The 10,946-nt window shown below is 42.3% G+C and overlaps 1 protein-coding gene across 1 annotated transcript in view; it reads left to right on the top strand.

The window, feature by feature from the left end:
• Positions 1–2,317: 2,317 nt before the first annotated feature.
• Positions 2,318–10,946, top strand: part of LOC101850532 (negative elongation factor B) — a gene marked incomplete in the record, with an annotated part of 15,479 nt that continues 6,850 nt past the window's right edge. The window contains 8 exon segments of the mRNA XM_035973681.1: positions 2,318–2,388; positions 2,955–3,188; positions 4,866–5,042; positions 5,729–6,033; positions 7,041–7,223; positions 7,916–8,018; positions 9,093–9,188; positions 10,072–10,260. Coding sequence (XP_035829574.1) covers positions 2,958–3,188; positions 4,866–5,042; positions 5,729–6,033; positions 7,041–7,223; positions 7,916–8,018; positions 9,093–9,188; positions 10,072–10,260 — 1,284 coding nt within the window.

Here is a 10,946-nt window from a genome sequence, read left to right as displayed (position 1 = left end):
CACAAATCCACCACGCTGAGACACTAGGTCCACTCTTGGCCAATGGCAGCTCCTGGTCTTAATTAAATCAGATATTCCTTTTTTACTTAATAATAATAGGTAGCATTTGTATAGCGCAAATCCCCGCTCAACAGCAAGCTCGATGCGCTTCGCAATCTATACTATTACCCCAGCAGACCTGAGAGCATTCTGAAACAAACTCAACTTCCTGGGAAGCATACAGTGCAAGCGGTCATTTATAGGCGCTAAAACACTATCATACTGACAAGATCTTTCGCTGTCTAAGGCTGGGTACCCATTCCCACCTGGGTGAAAAGAAGAAAATTCGTGTAAAGTGCCTTCCCCAAGGTCACAACGTCGGGCCCGCGGCTCGAACCCCCGAACCTGCAACCTCACAACTACGAATCCGGTAACCTAACCACTACTTTCCCAAAGGGGGGATATTAACATGTTCTTATGAACAGCAGAATTGTAAATGGGCTTATATTTATCAACGTCATGCTCACTCTGTGCCAGAGCAACATAGGGGGAACTGTTGTTTTTTCTTTCCTTATCCTTATCGTCATTTTCCCTCTACTTCTTTTATGTATGTTTGTCACTCTCTTGTGACCTGTTATTTCCGGCGTGCCTTGATAGTTGAAGCAGACTTTGTGCTGTTGAGGCTAGAGAGGTGAGTAGAGTGAGCATGATTCCCTGTAAAGACTTCTCTGTTGACATCCACCCCTTGGCGCTCATATGGCCTTATGCTGTTGAGAGCGCCGTAAAACGTTACTAAATGCGTTTTTATTACTTTTATTGTTCTGATATTGCGTCTCCTTTATCTTTCTAGTATTACAATGTCCTCTGCTCTTATCACACCGGCATATTATGTGATGTAGTGGTGAGACATTTCGCTGTCACACATAGATAAAAGACACAAGTTCTACTCCATGCGTGTTGGGAGAATTTATATTTCTAACTCTTTCTGCTGAGGCGATTCGGTGGCCTAGTTGTTAGGCTCTCGGACTCGCAACCGTAAGGTCGTGGGTTCGAATCCCGTCAGGGGCCCGACGTTGCGTCCTTGGGAAAGGCACTTTACACGAATTTTCCTCACTTCACCCAGGTGGGAATGGGTACCCGGCTATAGACAGCGAAAGATCTTGTCAGTTTGTTAGTGTTTGAGCGCTTAATCGGCTGCTCGCACTGTATGCTTCCCGGGAAGCTGAGAATGTTTCGGAGTGTTCTATGGTCTGCTGGGGTAATAATATAGTGTAAAGCGCATAGAGCCTGCTGTTGAGCGGGGATATGCGCTATACAAATGCTATCTATTATTATTATTATTTTATTATCCCTGGCAGGCATGAGTTAGGGTGGAAGCAGTCCGCTTCTTACTACAGAGATTCAAATAGTGTCATTTGGGGCGTAAAACATCTACTGGAACTTTAATTACTTTAGTATCTTTATCATGATTCAGCTTTTTGTTTTCAATCAATCATTTCGCCTGATTAGTTTCTTTATATTAATTATTATCATATCTAAGTGGTATAACAATCATTTTTGAAAATCATTAATCTTTGCATTGTTCTTTCCAGGTGGGTGTCATTTTTTAGTTTTAGATTTTTTTATCTTTCAATTTAAGAGTGCGATTGTAATCCTCCGTTTACCACCGAGTGAACACCATAGAGTTTTCTTATGGTGTAAATCTATGATGAACACTTATCGTAATGTACTGTTATTGTATAGGGTATCGGATGTGTTCGTTTTTGTTTTTGTTTTGTTTTTGCTTTGTTTTGTTTTTGTTTTATTTTTTTCTTCTTAGCATTCAAGTCATTCGGGAAAAACGAAAAGGCCTACGGCTGCACACAAAATAGACCTAGGCCTAAGTGAAAGGGTGCGAAAAAAAAAAGAGAAAAAAAATGAAAAAATAGAAATAAAAATAAAAATCCGGGATCTAGGCCTAGGCTAATTAATCTGGAAACTGGACAGTGAAGATTGAAGAAACAAACCGGAAGCGGAAGTTGTTAGTCGATGGTGAAAGCGAAAGTGTCCTGAATTTAAAACAATAATTTTTGTTTCGTGTTAAAATCAATTTTTAGACTGGAAAGAAAGATTCATTGTTCGAGCAGCCGAGCAATAAATCTACATACCCAAGGTATGAGCCTCAGATTATGTCGGACATACCAAAGTCATTTCTTTCAAGATTTTATGGAAAAGATTGCAGTAGGCCTAGATCTAGATCTAGAATCTAGATCTAGCCTAGAATCTAAGATTCATCCCGGGCCAATGTATGCTGATACTGTTCCGGAAGAGCATGGGGGGAACTGCTGCTTTTTTCTTTCCTCATCCTTACTATTGTCATTTTCCTCTAGATCTAGATCTAGATCAAAGATTCTAGATATACTTCTTTTGGTGCTTTTTCAGTAGTGCCCACCCCCCCTTATTTGAGCCTAGATCTAATATACTCATATAGTCATATATAGAGATATATATACATATATATATATATATATATAATCAGTAGCCTATGTTTGATTACTTTGATGCACGGTGAGCTAAGATATCAAACGTAACAACTGCAAAACGTCAAATTATGGTAAAATTCAGGGGGGCATGCTCCCCTGAAACCCCCCCTACTCTTGAGGCCAGAACCGGCGAATATAACGTTACAATTGCGGGGTGGGAACTACCGAAAAAGCGCCCTTCTTTTGTATATATTTGTCACTCTCTTGTGAACTGCTGTTTCTGGGGTACCTTGATAGTCGAAGCAGACTTTGTGTTGTTGAGGCTAGAGAGGTGGGCAGAGTAAGTCTGATTCCCCGTTTGGACTTCTCTGTTGACATCCACCCCTTGGCGCTCTTGTGACCTTATGCAGTTGCGAGCGCCGTAAAACCTTACATAAAACTGAAAAAGTAGGCTCTGTACTTACACCTGTGTAATAAAAAAAACCCCGTCTTTGTATTGAACTTGTCCTGCAGATCATGTCGGGCGACACAGGATTGGACAAGATCGGAATCGCAACGGGGAAACATCTCAACATCGCTCTCACAACTTCATCAGAGCCACTGAACGCAATTCAAGAATTTCAAAATGTAAATGGCATTGATGCAGAGTCGCTGAAGATTGCTCTCCCTTTCCTGGATCTTCATGGAGTGAAAAGACTCACTCTGCACAACTCCATATTTGAGGCAATCCGTGATCGTCTTCTAAAGGTTGTATAGTGATTTCCTCTCTGAACTGGGTGAATGTAGATCTATTTCTAAAAGTGTTGTAGTTATAATGTCGGTTGGAGTTGGGGGTGGGGGGGTGGGGTGTTTGTGACATTTACATTAATTGGGGGGGGGGGGGGTGTCGTGGTGGTCAAAGAGGACTTGTTACATTGTTGAAAGGTTAGAATCTCAAAAATAAACGTTATAAAAGTAAAAGTGTTAGCTTTCGGAGTTTGTCTGTATTTTCTGAACAGAAATGGTAAGTGGGGTGCCTGGATGAGATTTCAGTTTCCAGGTTGAATTTTATATCTTTTTCTTACGGTTTATCAAGGCTTGCTGTCTGTAAGCAAAGACCTTAAAGCCGTGTGTGAACAACTAAAATGATATCCAAGCAGAAGGGTGATTACTAGAACGGATGTGAGGCCATTTTGTAAAGCAAACTTCAAGTTATGACAATTCTATAAATAATACCAACTACATGCTAATTCCATGATGTTATTGTAGGAACCGTAGTGACCAAACACCCAACTCTATAAACAGTTCCCAGACAATCATAGGTTTTATCTTATATTTGGCCCGTCTCAGTAACTATAACTCTAAAACATTGAAGACTTTGGTCCCGTGATTCCAAATAAAGGCTGAAAATCTCTCTAAAGGTCTTGAACATCCAGCTCTCACTAACAAAATTGAAGGCAAACGAGGCAGGGGTAGGCCCAGAGCAACCTACTTAAGGAACCTAAACAAATGGGTAACGGGGAAATATCAGGGAAATATATGTTGCTTTTTTAAGAGCATCCGAGCAAAAGAATGAATTGAGAACCATGATTGCCAATGTCTGTCGTAGATCTTGCACTGGATGATGATGTTTGTCAGCCAGAAGATAGATATTCATTGTTGTTTTTGTTTGTGTAAATCTTGTGCTATTGGCTGGCCTGTGATCTCATGAGATGAAGGAAAGGGATTTGCCGAAAGGACCCAATCTATTTGTATCTCGTTTTGTTTGTTCAAGTAGGACGCTACTTTTTATTCCACATTTGTTTGTTCAAGTAGTGGGTGGTTGGCGAGTGCTTTTGTGTGGTTTGCTTCTTCTTTCCTAACAAACATCTATCATCCTGATCTCTCCTCCTTCTTTTTTGTGTTTGTTACTCTCTTGTAACACCTCTAATCTTCAGCACTTGTATGACCTTATTGTTTTGCAAATGCCGGTAGACTCTTACTCCCCCCCCCCACCCCCACCCCCCGGGGCGGTGCCACTGACTGAGTTTCTTAAGGCCATTCCCAAAGGGGGGGACACTTCTCGTTCTTTTGCACAGTAGAATTGTAAATGGGCTGATTCAACAATGTCATGATCATAACTGCTTGAACTACGACAGGGAACTGTTGCTTTTTCTTTCCTAATCCTTACTATCGTCATTTTCCTCTATTTCTTTTGTATGTTTGTCACTCTCTTGTGAACTGCTATTTCCGGGGTGCCTTAAAAGCGCCATAAAACCTCTACTATAAAAAACAACAACAACACAACTCTTACTAAACTACAACTCTCTTGTAACACCTCTAATCTTCGGCACTTATGATATGACCTTATTGTGCTGCAAGTGCCGTAAAACACTTACTAAAACTGAAAAAAAATGTTAAAAATGAAGCTACTTTTTCTTCCCCATCTGTATCGGCGGTGAACAGAGAGTGTCGGAGCTGGCGGCCAGCACTGACCCAGAGTCCGTGCAGAAACTGGAGGCCCTGCTAGACAGCAGCTTCCCCGCCATCGCCAACAGAGACATGAGGCCCGTGGTGATGGCTGTGATGAAACATCTGCCGCAAGTCAAGGACGACTATCTCAAGCAGCTGCTGGAGGACAAGGTGAGGGCCACAGATTTTCCGTGGGTGGTTGGCGGGTGTTCTGGTGTGGTTTGCTCCTTCTTTCCTATCGAACAACTATCGTCTTTATCTCTCCTCCTTCTTTTTTATGTTTGTTACTCTCTTGTAACACCCCTAATCTTCAGCACTTATATGACCTAATTGTGTGTGTTGCAAGTGGTGTAAAATGCTTACTAAAACAAAACCAGCTTTTCCTTCACATTGTTTGCTCACATGATGTCATTCAGGGCTGCCCTTCATTTCAAATTTGGCAGAATCGTTACCATTTTTGTTTTCAATCTTATGAAAATACAATTTTAGCACCCTTGATACTAATTTTAAAAAAAGTTAGTTTGCAGTTCAGCTCTCTCTCTCTCCCTCTCTCTCTCTCTCTCTCTCTCTCTCTCTCTCTCTCTCTCTCTCTCTCTCTCTCTCTCTCTCTCTCTCTCTCTCTCTCTCTTTCTTTCTCTCTTTCTCGCTCTCTCTCTCTCTCTCACTCTTTCCCTCTCTCTCTTTCTCCCCCTCTCCCTCTCTCTCCCCCCTCTCCCTCTCTCTCACTCTCTCCCTCCCTCCCTCCCCCTCTCTCCATCCCTCCATCCATCCATCCATCCATCCCCCTCCCTCCCCCTCCCTCCCCCCTCCCTCCCTCCCTCCAACATCAGGATAACCGACTTCTTGTAACGTCCCAGGAACTGTACAGAGAGGCCTCGACGGAGGTAAAGCGCCAAATCTGGGAACACAACCAAGCACTGTTCGGAGACGAAGTTCAGCCGCTGCTGGCCCAGTACCTCAAGGAGAAGGAGTGGTCTCTCTACAACCACGACAGTCCCAAGCTGTCGTTTTTCTCCCCCTCACCCAAACAGCGCAGACAGAAGGAAACGCTGAGTCAGCTCATTGAGATGATCGGGTCCAACGTGAAGCTCTACGACATGGTGCTGCAGTTTCTGCGGACCTTGTTTCTGAGAACTCGCAACACGCACTACTGCACGTTGAGGTGTGGGGGGTTGGCGGGTGCTCTGGTGTGGTTTGCTTCTTCTTTCCTGTCAAACTTCTATCGTCTTTATCTCCCCTCCTTTTTTGCGTTTGTTACTCTCATCAATGTTTCAACTCGTCTGACAAAGTGTTTCAACTCATCTGACAAATTGTTTCAACTCGTCTGACAAAGTGTTTCAACTTGTCTGACAAAACGTTTCAACTCGTAAAATGTTTCAATTCATCTTGTGAAACGTTTCAACTCATCTTACAAAACGTTTCAACTCGTAAAATGTTTCAACTCATCTGATGAAATGTTTCATCTCATCTAACAAAACATTTCAATGCTTCTGACAAATTGTTTCAACTCAGCCGACAAATTGTTTCATCTCATCTCACAAAATGTTTCATCTCATCTCACAAAATGTTTCACTTTATCTGACAAAACGTTTCACTTTATCTGACAAAACATTTCACTTTATCTGACAAAACGTTTCACTTTATCTGACAAAACGTTTCACTTTATCTGACAGAACGTTTCACTTTATCTGACAAAACGTTTCACTTTATCTGACAAAACGTTTCACTTTATCTGATAAAACGTTTCACTTTATCTGACAGAACGTTTCACTTTATCTGACAAAACGTTTCACTTTATCTGACAAAACGTTTCACTTTATCTGACTCACTTTATCTGACAAAACGTTTCACTTTATCTGACAAAACGTTTCACTTTATCTGATAAAACGTTTCACTTTATCTGACAGAACGTTTCACTTTATCTGACAAAACGTTTCACTTTATCTGACAAAACGTTTCACTTTATCTGACTCACTTTATCTGACAAAACGTTTCACTTTATCTGACAAAACGTTTCACTTTATCTGATAAAACGTTTCACTTTATCTGACAGAACGTTTCACTTTATCTGACAAAACGTTTCACTTTATCTGACAAAACGTTTCACTTTATCTGACAAAATGTTTCACTTTATCTGACAAAACTTTTCAACCCCTCTGTAATTTACAGGGTGGAACTCCTCATGGCTATCCACGACCTTGAGCTGAACTCGATCTGTTCGAAAGACCCATGCCACAAGTTCACCTGGTGTGTCGATGCTTGCATCAGGGAGAAGGCTGTGAACACGTGGAGGTCGCGAGAGCTGCAAGGCTTCCTGGATTCTGTCAAGAAAGGTCAAGAGTTCGTGTTAGGGTAAGAAGGAGAAAGGCTCTTGGCACTTTACACAAATTTTCCTCTCTTCATCCAGGTGGGAATGAGTACCCAGCTATAGACAGTGAAAGATCTTGTCAGTCTGTTAGTGTTTGAGCGCTTAATCAGCTGCTTGCACTGTATGCTTCCCGGGAAGCTGAGAATGTTTCTGAATGTTCTATGGTCTGCTGGGGTAATAATATAGTGTAAAGCGCATAGAGCCTGCTGTTGAACGGGGATATGCGCTTTAAAAATGCTATCTATTATTATTATTATTATTATCTGAAAGCTGATTTATTTGCTTTGATTTCAATGAAATAAATATCCGTCAATGAAGGATGTGAGGTTGCCTGGTTGCAGTGGTGAAATTAGTGAGAAAATGGCCGCCAAAGTTTGGTATCTCCAATATTTATTTTATAGAGTACTTGAAAATAGTAAAGTGACAGATTTTGTGCTTTAAATCAATGTTTTTCAGTAAAATTCACATGGAAATGTGTTTTTATATGGACATATATGGTTGAGCCAAAAAATAAAAATTCGATAACAATTTCCAAACTTGTGGAAAAATACCTGTTTCTCCCATTTCTGTATTTTTGTATTTAGACGAGCGCCTGATTTCTCCAGGCTGCCTCCCATATTTGTTCACCAGAGATCTTCCTCTCTCTTTTCTCCCCCCCCCCCCCCCCCCCCCCCAGAGATCTGTCCATGGTTCTGTCTGACCCCTATGCCCTCAACACCATCCTACAGTCGCTGATGAAGATTCTCCAGAACTGTGTCAACACCGACACACTGCCCAGGGTAAGACTACGCCGTTGTTTGCTCAACTTAAGAAAAGAAAGAATGTGTATCACGACGCGGTGGAATCAGGCGCTCGTCAATTTTGGGGCATATGGAGTTATTGGTATCATCTCAAAGCCTGTCCATTTGCCTTGTTTTTGATGAAAAAATATCCATTTATCTTGGATACAAGTCAAGATATAGGCTATTGAAGGAGGTGGGGTTTGCCTGGTTTCAGAGGTAAAATTAGCGAGAAAATGGCCACCAATGTTGAGTTATTTTCTTAGCTTGAGAGTCTGTAGAAACTGAAAATTTACATCTTTTATGCCTTTAATCAATGTTTTTCAGTAAAATTCACATATATTTGTGTTTTTTAGTAGGCATGAAAGGTGTTGAGCCTAAAAAAACAAAAAATTTGATAAAAATTCCCAAACCAGCACAAAAATGTCAGTTTCTTGACTTTCCAGTATTTTGACGAGCGACTGATTTCACCACGCTGCCTCACATATAAATTAGATTTCCCTAAACTCCTTGTTGTATGTCTTTTCAAATTGGCTGTCTTTTTTAAACCTGGCACTGCATGTTTTAAGGTTACCAGCCACTAAGCTGTGGTTGTGATTTGTCTATGTCAGATGGAGAGAATATGTCAGATGGAGAGAATATGTCAGATGGAGAGAAAGCTGCTCGCAACTTGGGAAATTGTTGTCGGTTTTGTGTGATATTTATCATCGTCATGAATGCCTTTCACCTCACCCCTGGCAGGGTATAGGTCACATACAAGTTTCTTCCATTCATCTCTATCCTGGGCCATCCTTTCACCCCTAGCAGGGTATAGGCCACATACAAGCTCCTTTCATTTATCTCTGTCCTGGGCCATCCTTCCAAGCTCGTTCCAAGTGAGCTTCATCTCTCTCATGTCCCTTTCCACACATCTCCTCGTTTCCTGTGGCTTACCCCTGCCTCGTGCTCCCTTCGGGTTCCACTGCAGCGACTGTCTTGGGATGTTTTCGCTGGGCTTTCTGATGTGGTATTTATAGTAACACACGATGTCTCGTCCAATGTTTCTGTTGTTTCTCTCCCCCCCACCCTCTCCAGGACAACCCAGACCTACAGCTGTTGTGCAGAATGACGGCCCTGGGCCTCGGGGCCTGGGAGATGATCGACAGTGGCAACTTCAAAGAGCCGAAGCTGGTAGGTTGTAGGGCAGGTCGCGACCTCAGTGCTTTCTTGTCCAACTTCCATTTTTAACAACAGTGAAAACAGTTCATAGCAAAGAGTGAGCTTAAAAAGAAGTCACATTTTCACTATTTAAAAAAAATGGAGATACGACAAGTATCTCTTGTAATGCCTCTAATCTTCGGCACTTATAATATGACCATATTGTGTTGCAAGTGCTGTAAAACGCTTACTAAAGCTGAACTTAGACCTGCATGTTTGCCGACAATCGTTTGAAATCCGACAATCGCGATCCGACCCGCGAGCCGGCCGAAGCTATCGCTAGGCCCACCTGTATCAGTCAATGTGCGAAGTGCGAGACCTGGCCAACTGCCAGCGACCCCTTTTTCTCCCGTCGGCTTTGTCGGCACTTTCGTCTTCGTGCCAACTGCCGACTTCGGTGTTTCCGACATAATTTTCGGAAACTGAGTAGAAATGCGAATACGAAAAATTACGTCGACCTAAATTATCTACTTTCAGTTTCGTGCTCGAGAGGCCATTTTGAATTTCGCAAAATTTTCAGATAATCTGGTTGAGGCTCACATGCAGGTCTATAAACTAAAAAAAACTTGTTAAAACTAAACCGAATCCCAAATTCAATTTTTGGTATTTTCCCTGGTGCATAATATGCAGGTTTTTATCTTACTGATTTGCATAAGTCGCTCCACATAACGATAACAATAAAAAAAATGTTTTTTCCCCCCGGTGATTTTTCCATAGGCAACTCAACTATAATGATAACAATAACAACTTTTTCTCTTCCCCCCCTCCCCTCCCCCCCCTGCTGATTTTCCCATTAGCCGCTTAACTGTAATGATAACAATAACAACTTTTCTCTCCCTCCCCCACGCCCGCGCAGGAAGCGTCTTTCTTCACCAAGTTCCTGTCCTACATGGTGACGCTGATGGCCGAGGACCAGATCCGTTTCTTCACGTCCAAACTCCCCGGGGAGCTGGTGGTTCCCCCGTGTCTCCCCCCGGACATGTACGCCACCTGGATCAGCCAACACCCCCTGGCCAGCATGGTGGCTATGTACTACACGCTGCAGGTACACACAACACAACACAACACAACACAACACAACACAACACAACACACAACACAACACACAACACACAACACAACACACAACACACAACACAACACAACACCAACACAACACACAACACAACACAACACACAACACAACACAACACAACACACAACACAACACAACACAACACAACACAACAGCATGTTCGCTGTGTACTACACTCCGCAGGTACACACAACACAACACACACGCTGCAGGTACACACAACACAACACAACACAACACAACACAACACAACACAACACACAACACAACACACAACACACAACACAACACACAACACACAACACAACACAACACCAACACAACACACAACACAACACAACACACAACACAACACAACACAACACACAACACAACACAACACAACACAACACAACAGCATGTTCGCTGTGTACTACACTCCGCAGGTACACACAACACAACACACACGCTGCAGGTACACACAACACAACACAACACAACACAACACAACATAACACAACACACAACACAACGCAACACAACACAACACACACAACACTACACAACACAACACACAACACAACACACAACACAACACACAACACAACACAACACAACACAACACAACACAACACAACACACAACACAACACACAACACACAACACAACACACAACA

Source organism: Aplysia californica, unplaced genomic scaffold, assembly GCF_000002075.1.
Source record: "Aplysia californica isolate F4 #8 unplaced genomic scaffold, AplCal3.0 scaffold01691, whole genome shotgun sequence".
Classification (NCBI taxonomy): domain Eukaryota; kingdom Metazoa; phylum Mollusca; class Gastropoda; order Aplysiida; family Aplysiidae; genus Aplysia; species Aplysia californica.
This window is presented reverse-complemented; position numbering and strand designations above follow the sequence as displayed.